At 41.4% G+C, this 13,841-nt stretch overlaps 1 protein-coding gene across 7 annotated transcripts in view; it reads left to right on the plus strand.

The window, feature by feature from the left end:
• Positions 1-13,841, plus strand: part of LOC121861780 (monocarboxylate transporter 10-like) — a 56,078-nt gene that overhangs the window by 32,440 nt on the left and 9,797 nt on the right. The window contains exon 1 of one of the 7 annotated variants that reach the window (XM_042359676.1): positions 9,707-9,792. The exons of 3 other annotated variants lie outside the window; for them this stretch is intronic. In XM_042359676.1, coding sequence (XP_042215610.1) covers positions 9,777-9,792 — 16 coding nt within the window. In that variant the 5' untranslated portion in view covers positions 9,707-9,776. Of the gene's footprint in view, positions 1-9,706; positions 9,865-9,888; positions 10,602-13,841 lie in introns of those variants that run through there. 3 more of the 7 variants (XM_042359679.1, XM_042359682.1, XM_042359675.1) reach the window with 3 other exon arrangements.

A 13,841-nucleotide genomic window follows, 5' to 3' on the forward strand; every position in this document is an offset into this window, starting at 1 on the left:
TTATATAATATATTCACAACCATAAGGGCCCCTGTACAATAAGTATAGGGCCCGGAGTATGGGGCCCCTGTACAATAAGTATAGGCCCGCAGTGGTCTTCAACTGGTGGGCCATGGCCCACTGGCCCTTGTAGGAACATCAGCTGCCAGGAGTTGCCTTGGGTCTGTTTCATATTCCAGATTTTTGCATGCCTTATACAACTTCTTCTCAGCTTCCACATATAGATGGGATCACTTGAAAGCTGCACTACCTGCTGAAGGGATTGTAGTGAAATCCCTTTCAGAAACTCGCTGGAGTGCGAGGGCTGATGCTGTTAAAGCAGTGTTTTTACATTGCCTTGAGATAAAGTCAGCACTGGAGAACATATGTCCTGACAGTAGACAAACTGTGGCTACAAAGCTTGAAGGTGAAGGCCTCATAAGACAAATGGAAGCATTTGAAACAGCACTTCTTACTGTAATATGGTATAAAATCTAAACAAGGTTTAATGCAACCAGCTTATCACTTCAAAAAGTTGAGACCGACCTTCTGTCAGTTGTGAAACTGTATGAGAGTTTGATCTCCTTCGTCTCAGAAATGAGACAGGGTCAGTTTGATGAAATAGAAGATCAGGCTAGGGCTTTTGCTGAGCCTGTCTACACAGAGACAACAAAAAGAACAAAAAAGAGAAAACATTTCTTTGATGAATCAGTTGGCACTGAAACTCAACTTGATCCACGTAAGAAGTTCAAGGTGGACAATTTCTACATCATATTAGATTGCCTTAGGAATGAATTAGAGCACAGAGTGAATGCCTACTCAGAAATAAAGAAACTGTTTAGCTTCTTCACGGAGTATGACAGTATGAAATATGATGATCTCAAACCCCAACTGGAATTGGTTGTCAGTACCTATTCCAGTGACCTGGAAGCATCTGTTTTAGATGAGTTTTTGCAATTTAAAGACATTTTGTCTTCTGAATCTGGCAGGTCAGTGACAAACATATCCAGTTTGCTGAGGTACAAAGATGGTATTTTGACAACTGCCTTTCCAAACATTAGTATCTTGGTAAGAATTTCCCTTACCATCCCCATTACAAATTGTGAAGGAGAGAGGTCTTTCTCTACTCTATCTAAGGTGAAAAATCACCTGAGGTCTACCATGGGACAAACCAGATTAAACTCACTTTCATTATTATGCATTGAATCTGGCCTCCTACAATCCCTTGACACAAACAGTATCATTGACAAATTTTCCATGAAAAAAGTAGGAAGAAATTATTTTGAAATTCACACAGTTTGCTGTACTTCATGTGCTTGCAAAATTGATTATGCTTCAAGTTAATTGTATTTCTTTCATTATTCCCATATATAAGACGTACATGATATAGAACTAATTTGATTAAAAGTAATGATGTGTCACATTGTGCTGAAATTCTTATTTCTTACATGATAATATCATGATACATGTAATATTTGATGACATTTGGCCAGCAACATAAGTAAATTTGCTGACGACACTAGAATAGGGCGTGTAATTAAATCTGACGAGGGCTCCGCAAAACGACAGGAAGTTCTAAACAAAATTTTCGCATGGTCTGAAAAATGGCAGATGAAATTTAATGTGGACAAAAATGTAAAGTACTTAGTCGGGAAGATGTAAACAGAGAAACCAGATATCAGATGAATAACGTTGATATAGAGAAATCCGACTGTGCGAAAGATTTAAGAGTAATAATAATAATGATAAGTAGGTATCCTAAACCAAGACAGCAATGTGTATTTGCTCGAAACAAGGCTTAACAAAGTAATTGGGTTCATACAAAGGAGTGTTAGTTACAAGACTAGCGAGGTTATCCTAAAACTATATCGTGGACTTGAGACCTCACTTGGATTATGCAGTTCAGTTCTGGTCACCGTATTACAGAATGGATATAGAATCCCTTGAAAGCATACAGAGGAGGATGTCAAGACTAATCCCGGGCATTAGGAACCTTGAGTACAGAGACAGATTAAAGCATCTGAATTTGTACTCCCTCGAGAGACGTCGAGAGGGGCGATATGATCGAGGTGTATAAATATAAGTCAGGGCTAAACAAAGGGGACGTTACAAAGGTGCTTAAACTATCCAACCAGGAGCGAACTCATAACAATGGTTTTAAATTAGACAAATTTAGATTTAGGCGCCAGATAGGTAAACATTGGTTTGGAAGTGGAGTAGGGGATCAGTGGAACAAGTTACCGAACATCATTAACTCGAACACGCTGGATAGCTTCAAATATAGGTTGGATATATGAGCGATAGGGGTTGGGTATAAACGGGATTGCTCAGTACAGGCCAATATAGGCCCGCTGCTATTTCCTCTTATGTTCTTATGTAAACAAAAGAAGACAAGTAGAATAACAGCTGAAACTGCTAAGAGAGCTGCGAGCGACGTAATAGACGTACAGTATATTTAACATGCAGCAGGAAGGTGAAGTGGTTTGTATAATGAAAGCCGTCATTGTGGTGGACGGCAACGCGCCTTGTAGAGTCCGCTACGGGAATACCTTGTCTGTCCAGCTGTGTTGTTTGTTGGCGTAAGTAAGCTGATACTGTTACCTCGCTTTGTTAACCATACTGGGGTAGAGGATTATGTTGTGCCTTTGTTGTCCGTCCACCTGCCAACACGACAATATGTATGGCAATGACATCCGTTTATTTTCACCTCATATATTTCTTTGTCTACTGTTTCGATGGGAAGACGATTCTTTGAAGTAAGGGAACATTGTTCGTCCTTGGGTAATTTGTCTTTTTTCATTTATTTAGATTCAAAGAAGAAATAAATTCTGTTTATCCACTGAAACTAAGAGAAGTAGAATAAAATTGTTTCTTGCGAGTTTTTAAAGACTGACCCAGAGGGGGTAGTTAAATATGGGTATGGAGGACGAAGGTGACACGAGAATTTAGGTGTGGATGATGATGGCCAACTCGAGACTGAAAACTAGGTTAGGGGCAAATTAGATTAAAACCCACTGTTTTGGGACATAGTGTACTTAGGATATTATTAATAACTAACATTTGACACATCAAAAGCAATAAATATTGGTATAGAATAGTCAAAATATATTGATGAATATATTCAGGCACTACTACTAACACTAATGATAACAGTGACTATTGGTACAAGAATGTGGCAGTGTGGTTAGGGTACTTACCAGTACAGAGCTCGAGGAACCCTGATCAGCCGTGTGTATGTGTGTGTGTGTGAATCTTGCAGGATACCCAAGGATGAACTCAGTTACCATGACGGTCCTAGACCACGCGAGACCGGCTGAGTGTGTGTCGAGCCTTGAGGGGCAAAGGAGAATCATGTGTCACAATTTAAAACTATCTGAGACTATCAACTGAGACCGTCTGAGGCGACATAAACCCACCCGAGTCCTTACATGACCTCTGATGATATCTGAGGTTCTCCTGGACTATGTAACACATCCCTTACATCACACATTCCTTGACCACACGAGACCACCCAAGATGGTTGGAGAGCGAGTGAGACTCCAATCCTCTCTGAGACAGCTCAGGATCCTCCTTCAGGCGACTAGCGACCTTGAATGTGTTGAAAGTCAAGAGGTTTAGTTACCCTTGTCATACTGAGCTCGGGCGTCAACAAGGTAATGTCACCTCACAATATGTACTAAGTGATGTAACCTTGTCTCTTCCATGTGAATTAGAACATTCATCTCACAGTGACCCATAACGTCAACTACATTATTTTACCCGACGAAATACAAACCTCAAGTCAGATTTAAATTGAAATTAAAAGTTGCAGAAAAATAAATGCTTTCGCAACTGATCCTGCGAAAAAAAAGAGTATCCGAGAGGTGAAGGAGAAGAATAGAGAGAGAGAGGGTGGGTGGGTGGAATAACAAACCCTAGGACACCAGCGTCTATCTTACGTGACAAGGTAGATTGCTTTGGTGGAGTCCTTGAGTCTCCCTCCTGAAAACCCATTACACGCCTTGTCGGCAATCACTCACTGTTGCTGGGGATGATGCTGTTGATTTGCATTACAACACTGTGGAGGGAGGGAGGGAGGGAAAACTTAATGCAAAAAAAAAAAAACCGCTCTCCTTGTTGTTGGGTCAGTTAGACAGGGGACAGATTACATGGGACGTGATGCGTGACATGGAAAGAGTGGTATCAGTGCTCATGTGGAGGTAACACTATCTTTTAATGTTGAAGTAGCCTTCAGTCCTGGTGGTGCTTTGTCATCTTGTCTGGGAGAGTCATTGCACGCGAGATAACAATAACATTTATCTTCTTGGTACACACACACACACACACACACTGGTGGTTTGATGCTATGTTCTCCGGTAGTGATCGTCGTTTATTTTATGTCTCAAGAAAGGATTCTTTGTTGATGGATGACAACAAAACAACGACTTGACTAATTTGCTTCAATTTGGAACACACTTTCCCTGGCATCTTGTGGTGGGTGAACAGTGTAGCCAAGTGGACAGGGTTGAAACTGTCCTTTGTGTCTAATGAAGGACAATATCTTATAATGATCTGAGGGTGAAACTGTGTCTTCTTTGTAGCCGTTGGGAACTATTTGCATCATTTCGTAAGGCGTCTTTATTTTAAGTCAACATTTTAGTATCTCGGCTGAGTGCTCCACACTTGGACTGTACTGTGCATACCGATGCAACTGGCGTTTTTCTGACTTACTCGTATTGACATTTAAGCTCTTACGATCTATACCTTTAGCTCTCAACTTTTCAAAATTACCAAATGCTTGCTATCTCATGTATTCTGGCATAGATTTATTAGTATTAGCTAAACAAACAAAATATATGTACAGTGTTTCCGCTTTCCCTACCGATTATGCGATTTATTACCCACTACCCTTCGGCCTAGAAAACAGTGCGTTAATGTTCGAAATAAGGGAAACAGAGTATTAGGTTTTATATCTAGAAGTGTAAGTAATAAGAGTGCGGAAGTCATATTGCAATTATATCTTGCGCTAGTCAGGTCGCACCTCGATTATGCTGTTCACTTCTGGTGCCCTTATTATGGAATGGATATCAATTCACTGGAGTCGGTGCAGCGAAGAATGACGAAAATGATTCCGGGACTTAGAAACCTTCCCTATCAAGATAGATTAAAGAAACTAAACTTGCATTCCCTAGAAAGATGAAGAGTGCGGGGAGATATAATAGAAGTGTTTAAGTGGGTAAAAGGAATCAATAAAGGAGATATAGTTACAGGAGTGAGCAAAGTGGGCAGCTGCCCAGAGGGTCTCCACAATCTGGGGGCCTCCACATATTACAATATTTTATTTATTTGTTTATTCATTTGGATTATTTTTATTTTCATTCTTTAAAATTCATGTTTATCTATTCCATCACGTAAAACTATGTTCAGCAAGAAGCGTGATAGAAATTAGGCTAGCTACTCCTTGAATTTCATGAATACCTGGTTTTCCTATGAACCGTATATTTTTAATATTTTTAATATAACTGCATATGGCTTCAAAATTCTCCAAAGAAATGTTCAAATTTCAAAATTCTCCCGTGGGGCTTACAGCGCCCCCTGGAACTCCCAGATGTTTAGGTTCGCTTCACTCACCACCCCACCCTCTTGGGTAGTTATAATGAGGGGGGCCTCCACAAAGAGACTGCCCATGGGCCTCCACAGGTCTAAATCCGGCACTGTATAGTTAGAGTTCTTATAATATCCGAGCAGGATAGGACTCGTAGCAACGGATTTAAGTTAGATAAGTTTAGGTTTAGGAGGGAGATAGGAAGAAACTGGTTCACAAATAGGGTGGTAGATGAGTGGAACAAGCTTAGCAACTTTGTAGTAAGTGCTGGGACGCTGGAAAGTTTCAAAAGGAGGCTGGATAGATTCATGGACGATAGAGGGTGGTTGTAACTCCCGACAGGAGCTGCCATGCTTACGCCAACCGGCCTATTGCAGACTCCTTATTTTCTTATGGTCCTATTGTTTAGCTGGAAATGAAAAATAAATAAATCCTATGTCGACTCTGCATGATAATGATTAATTATATAAGACAAAATAAACTGTATATACAACCTTATTTACATCAATTTACAGTGCATTTTAATTGAGTCAGATTGATTTAAAAATGTAACTAACAGACGCTACTTGTATAGCTAGTGTGGGAATCGCTGATGTGTCTTTGCGTATAAACACGGAGAAAATAACATGGCAAATATAACGTGCTGCCTCTATCATCTTCCAATTATTGTAATATGCTGCGTTACTGTGATTTATCATTTATCTACTGTCTTGTCGAGGGAGTGGCAGTGGTAGTATTGTGATTTTGTGATGTTGATTACAAATGTTTTTATAGTTTTATTATTTAAAGTATTAATAGTAATAGAGTTTTGTTATTAAAGTCAGAAAAAAATATATTTTTTTTTGCCTGATTATTAAATACTATTATAATAAGTATTTCTGATATATGTTTCATGTGATCAGAAACAGTGTTAGTGGCTCAGCGCTTTAGACTAGTCCATCGCTGTTTACAAATATCTATATCTACAGTTCATGTCTCCCCCAAAAAAAAAAAAAATTCTCTTGATTAATAATTTATTGAAAATAAATTCAAATTCCCCCGCGCGTGGTGGCGTCTGAATTACCGTATACAGTATACACTTGGCTTTCCACCTGTAGATGTCCTAGATTTCGTTCCAAAGAGCCAATAGTGTGGCCCGTTGCTATTTACATAATCCATTGTTTGTGTGCTATCCGAAAATTAGTCCACATTTTGATGTGCTGAATGACAGGCTCCACCAGTCCTGTTCACCATGGACACTGCGGCAGCCGACGACACGCATGGAATTGTACCGTAGTCTTGAGCACACGACACTGTTTAGACTACTTGATAAGCTTCCTACGTGTAAGAGTTTAAAAATATTGGCACTTGTGTCAGAAGAGAAGTTTTAGTGAAAGTTTTGCCCCGGAAAGAATAATTACGCTGGGAACCACGAGTTAAGTTTGATTAAAGCGAAATATCCTTTAATGGAATCAGTGGCGCGAGTGGTAATTCGTGTCGCTGTCAATTATCAGTTTTTCTCTCTACCTTTTCGGGGATGATAATTATACGTTATATAATTAGATTTGTTGGAGAAATACAATGTGTGACTCTTGATGGTCAGGTCATTATTATTATAATTTGATTGTCATATTATTATAACTACAACTCCTACTGCTGTATGCGGCTGCTATTACTCTTGATGGTCAGCTCTTCAATAGTTACAGTTATGGGGAGTGAAAAATCTACGAGACTCACTTTCACATTTTCACCTACAGTAGGGCTTGAAGTTATGTCCGTTTACTACCCTGGCAGCTTTTGAACCCAATCACCGGAACAAAGTGATAATTATAGGTTTCGATGATCACCTGTATATCTTATTGAGTTATGGCCCCTTTGTCTCTATAGTAACTGGGGTCCTTGATTATTGATGGCTGACGTTATATTCTAATTCATTATCCAGTAGGGAAGCTCATTCTCTTGGACATTATTCCATTCTTGTCTATGACTTTACTCATTTAATAGAAACTGGCAGAGTTATGTACAAAAAGAAGGGAGACGAGATGTGAGTGTAAGAAAATGTAAAAAAAAAAAAAAAGACAAAACACTAAGCTAGGTTTGGTTTATTGGTCGGAAATATTATGTAAGTAGTTCACGTTGGCTTAACCTAAAGTAATGAATAAAATATTTTATTTTTATGAGATAATGAGATGGTAATTTTCTTCATTTGTTTAAAAAGGCGGCAAATTTGTCCGGTGAGATAAATTCTAACTAAAAAGAAGTATCCCACACACACACTCTCTCTCTCTCTCTCTCTCTCTCTCTCTCTCTCTCTCTCTCTCTCTCTCTCTCTCTCCATTTTTCGTAGGTGACTTGACTTGTGTATAAAATATAATGGGGGAACAATAAATATAGCCCGCTAGACGATGAACAAGGTCGTGGTGATGAACTAAAGTGCCGAATGGAGTGTCAACCAAGTAACCTGAACACCATAATAACGCCCTTAAAAGAGTAGGACTCGGGGGTCCATGTTTGGACTCGGGGCCATGTTAGGAGTCAGGGACCATGTTAGGAGTCGGGCCATGTTACGACTCGGGGGCCATGTTAGGACTCGGGGTCCATGTTAGGACTCGGGGCCATGTTAGGCTCGGGCCATGTTGGGACTCGGGGGTCCATGTTAGGAGTCAGGGACCATGTTAGGACTCGGGGCCATGTTAGGACTCGGAGGTCCATGTCTCGGGGGTCCATGTTGGGACTCAGGGGCCATGTTAGGACTCGGGGGTCCATGTTAGGAGTCAGGGACCATGTTAGGACTCGGGGCCATGTTAGGAGTCAGGGACCATGTTAGGACTCGGGGCCATGTTGGGACTCGGGTCCATGTTGGACTCTCCATGTTAGGACTCCCATGTTACGAATCGGGGCCATGTTAGGACTCGGGGTCCATGTTAGTCAGGGACCATGTTAGGTCGGGGTCCATGTTAAGACTCGGGGCCATGTTGGGACTCGGGCCATGTTAGGACTCGGGCCATGTTTGGACTCGGGGGTCCATGTTAGGAGTCAGGGACCATGTTAGGACTCAGGGCCATGTTAGGTCTCCATGTTAGTCAGGCACCATGTTAGGACTCGGGGCCATGTTAGGATGTTAGGACTCGGGGCCATCCACTCATGTTAGGACCATAGGAGTCCCATGTTGGGACTCAGGGCCATGTTAGACTCGGGGCCATGTTAGGACTCGGGGGTCCATGTTAGGAGTCAGGGACCATGTTAGGAGTCAGGGTCCATGTTAAGACGGGCCATGTTAGGACTCGGGCCATGTTAGGACTCGGGGCCATGTTAGGACTCGGGGGTCCATGTTAGGAGTCAGGGACCATTTTAGGACTCAGGGCCATGTTAGGACTCGGGCCATGTTAGGACTCGGGGCCATGTTAGGACTCGGGGATCCATGTTAGGACTCGAGGGTCGATGTTAGGAGTCAGGGACCATGTTAGGAGTCGTGGGTCCATGTTAGGACTCAGGGGCCATGTTACGACTCGGGGCCCGGAGGTCCATGTTAGGAGTCAGGGACCATGTTAGGAGTCGGGGTCCAAAGACTCGGGGCCCATGTTAGGACTCGGGGCCATGTTAGGACTCGGGGGTCCATGTTAGGACTCGGGGCCATGTTAGGACTCGGGGCCATGTTAGGACTCGGGGGTCCATGTTAGGACTCGGGGCCATGTTAGGACTCGGGGCCATGTTAGGACTCGGGGCCATGTTAGGACTTGTGGGTCATGTTAGGAGTCAAGGTCCAGCTTACATTTGATCTGGATTTGTTATTTAGGTTTCCTTTACATTGTGTTATACGGTTTAATATTTTATAGAGAAAACCAACAATTTTTGAGTGTGCGGTCCTTATCTTTTTAATATTGTATGTTAAGATTAATTTCACATTTTTTTCTTAATTGTATTTTCCACTAAAAATAATGTGTATAAAATTGTATTCTATGATTGGATTAATGAATTTCCATAACAGAAGATTACAGATAATTTAAAAGGGTGGAGCGAGGAGGGGAAATATATATTAAGAGGCCATGTAGGTTATACATAGACAAACAAAGAGAAAATAGTAGCGTGTAGCAGGAGAATATGACGGAGTGTGTTAGGTCAATAGAAACGACCCCAATTGTGAGGTTTTGCGTTGTAGTGTTGGTGTACCGCAGTGCAGAGCTCACCTGGAGGCCTCAGTCGAGTGTCGACCAGTCCTCCCTCCGCCACCACCATGAACACACACGCCGGTGAGACGCTCCCTGCCACACCTGAGGCAGGGGTCGGTGAATTAGCGCCACTGGAGACGAGATAGACTTGATGTAATTTATGGGCTTAATACAGGTTGTTCGATGGGTTATCCAGGTGGAGATAGTACAGGTGTGTCAGGCGAAGCCTTCGCGCGGCTCGCGGGAGGGTGTCGCGGTTCCTGGAATGGTCTGGGACTTGTGGAGTTTATGGAGGGTGTGGTGAAGAGGATTAAAGGGCAGATGTGGCAGGAGACGGACCTGAGTTAGTGTTTTGGTGTTTTAACTAGTGTGGCTTTCACATGTTCCTGCGTCGACAAGGGAAGTCAATTTATGCTCGACAAACATAAGGAATACTCAGAACCGTTGTAACAATGTTTGAAGGGAATGAGATACCGTCCTGCCTCGGAGAATTCAAGAATTGTCTGTAGCCAAGATTTAGTGAAAAAACGTTTGCGTTGTAATATACGGTATATAAACCAGTGAATAATACTTAACAAGTCCGTATTACAAACACGAAGGAAGGCTTCTGCAGAAGAAAAACTACACACAACATCTCTGAATTTAAAACGAATTCTGTCGACACTTGTGGTCTCAGGGTAGAAATAATCGGCGGAAAACAATTTCATTGAATTTAAGGACGGATTAGAATCACTGGCGGGACTGTCAATAAACCAGATATTCCCTATTATCAGAACCATCATCTACACGCCACCATCAGCCCAGTATCTACTCCACGCCAGAAACTAGCCAGAACCAGTATCTACCTCATGACAGCGGCGTGATCATGACTGCTGTTGAAGTCTTAGCAGGTTGGAAACGAAGATTCAGATGAAGGTGTTACGTAGTGGTAAATTAAAAAGATGGTTGAGACCACGAACATTTTCTTAAGCATAGATTAAACTTGTTGATAGTTCTGGATGATTTCTCACCAGTATGAAAATTCTACATAGTTGGTGACAGCTCGTGTAATGTAATCTCAGAACGCTTGTGGAAAGTAACTGCGTGCCCCGCCTTCCCTCTGGAAAACAAGTGAAAGCCATTATTTCATTCAAATTGACTTAAAACTAAATACACAAGGGTGATAAAACGAAAATATAAAACAAAAAAATTAAGTTATGAATATATACAATATTTCCGGACGCGTTATGTTATTATAATGTATTTCTGTGTTTCAACAACTAGTTCTTTAAGTATGTACTGGAAGTAATTTCAGACACTAGACAACAACAATCTAAAGTTAAAGAGCTGTGTTTCTTAATACTCTATAATACTCACAACGAAGAACTAGTGTCAGAAGCAAATGGTGGCCTACAGGTACAGCCAGAAAAGGACAAGTTACCCTCAGCGATAGTGAGAGTCAGCCGGCTTAGAAAGTTTCCACAAAGTTTTTACAATCCGTTCATAGAGCTGGCCACCCTAGCTCTGCTGAACGATGCTGTGTGTGTGTGTGTGTAATGACAATAATAATTAACGGTACATTGAAAGAGCATGGCAGCCGGAAGGCTGAAAATATACAGTTGCATAATTGGGGAATGAGCCTCTTGATTTAAAAATAATATACAGTACAAGTAACATAAGTGATACAAATATGATATATAATGACTAGGTGTGGAGAAGGTCATACTACATGGCATTTCAACATAGTGACGGTGCAACAAGGTAAGGTTGACTGGGAGTGAATACACTGGTTGATTACAAGTTATTGATAAATTTTACAATGGTTGGGACTGGGCTGTTCTTATAGCGATCAGTACGTGCTCGTATGGGCTGGATGCGGTTGTGGTATCGAACAGCAATTCTCGGACGAGGGATCTCGGGTGGTAGTAGGAGTCGTGTCGAGGATGGTGCAGGAGCTTCTCACCAAATTTGCAGATGAGGTCGTGGTGATGGTCAGTGAGAGCCGAGAGGGTCAGTGTGTTGAGCGCTTCTTGATATGTGTAGTAGGAAGCGGAGAGAATAATTTTGCATGCCCTCTTTTGCACTTTTTCGAGGTGTTTACGTTGTGTGGCATTTAGGGAGGAAAACCGGGTAGGGGAGGCATAGGTGAGCTTAGGAAGTATGAATGTTGAGTAAACACTGAGGAGCTCGAGTGCAGGAACTCCGAGGGACTTGAGTCGGCGGAGGAGGTGGAGACGGAACTGGAGGATTTGACAACTTCACTGACGCCGAGGAGCTTAGTGTGTGTGTGTGTGTGTGTGTGTGTGTGTGTGTGTGTGTGTGTGTAATAAGCCGTCTACAAATCTCCAATACGATAGTTCATTAGTATCCTCAGGGCCGGATCCAGGAATATCAAAAGGCGGGGGGTCCAAAAGTTCTGGGTGGGGAACATGACTCAGCTTTTGGGGGGGAGGGGCACTATAAGCCCCCATTGAAGATTTTTTTAAATCTGGCCAATATCATAGGCATTTTGAGGCTATTTTGAAGCCATGCTCACTTGATATTAGGAGATATTCGAAGTCAATAGTAAATACTTTTTACTATACAAAAATGCCTGAGTACAATACTTCATTAAAGAAAAACTATTGGAATTTTCTGGTGAAGGGGGGAGGGGGGTCCGGATCCCCAGGACACCCCCCCCCCCTGGATCCGCCCTTGATCCTCCATGCAATTCTTATCTCAGCTACACACAGATTCAAGCACCCGTCTCAGTGATGTAATCTTGCTCGTCTGTTTCACCGCTGGGTTCCTCTTGTCAAGTACCTGGCTCAGTCACACGCCCATTCCCTATAACACCCTACAACTGCTGATTGGCCGGGAAGCGGACGGCAAGTAACCAATCATCAGTTGTAGGGGAGAGTATCCACTACACAGAATTCCCTCCTCAACTTTTTTCACCGCATATCGCTGTTTCATTACTCTCTTCTAATAACCACCTTCCTTACAACTCACTCATTGTATTACGCCTTCCAAACATAAGAATTAAGTCCCTTTTCCCAAATTACGCGCACATGTAAAAAAACAACCATACCAAATTTCAATTCTTGTTAAACTGTGGTTGTACTCAAGGGGGGGGGGGGCACGTTTAGGTTGAAATCAGGTCCCCAATTTAGACGTCCGTGAGTATTCTCGAGGCTATTTACATAAACAAATTACAATTCAAGTCGATATCTTAAAAATCGTGGCTGTGCATAGCAAAGTAACAGACATACACGGCTTTTTAATGAAAAGATCCACCTTTGAAATGGGGGCCTCCCACTGGAGCCAAAATCCCAAAATCCCTCCTCTGAGACACTTGTAGCTCGCTCTCCTATCGTTTTTAGGCATTGGAGATAACATTAATGAACGCCTAAAAAGGGGAGCACTTTTAGGCTGTTGTCCCCAAAGCTAACTCGCGGATATGACCAGCATAATGTAAACATAGACTGGTTTCCTACTTATAAGTGAAAGTTGCTGATGAAAATACGAACAAATTGCTTATGGCCAATTTTCCGTTATTGATAATGTTGTGACGACATATTTAAAATTAGACTGCTTTATATATTCACACTTATGTATTTTACCTGAAATTTATTTAATTACTGTTCACACTAAGTCGTTAATTTGTTAATTGTGTAATGAGAAGGCTGAAAAAACGCCAGAACTAATAGGATCCGCCCTATTATAAAATAAGATGAAAGGTCTCACACTATCAACTTTGTATAACACCAGGATTATATCACTCAGAATATCCAATTGAAAATAATAATATTAAAGGAAAAAACAAATATTTTAAGAAGTGAAACAGGTCCCAGTTGTTGCTGAACTAATTATTTTGTCCAGAAACTCGTGCACGTTAAATGCAGTTGAGTAATGTGGTAATGACGTGACTTACAGACGGTGAACGGAGAGATTGTTGGAATGCACGTGATCTAAAATTTGCGTGCGAGCTTTCAGTATGAATCACGTTATATGTAGGGTGCACATACACACACACACACACACACACACACACACACACACACACATATATATATATAAATAAATAAATATATATATATATATATATATATATATATATATATATATATATATATATATATATATATATATATATATATATTGATAAAATC

Source organism: Homarus americanus, unplaced genomic scaffold, assembly GCF_018991925.1.
Source record: "Homarus americanus isolate GMGI-L3 unplaced genomic scaffold, GMGI_Hamer_2.0 scaffold8148, whole genome shotgun sequence".
NCBI classification, from domain to species: domain Eukaryota; kingdom Metazoa; phylum Arthropoda; class Malacostraca; order Decapoda; family Nephropidae; genus Homarus; species Homarus americanus.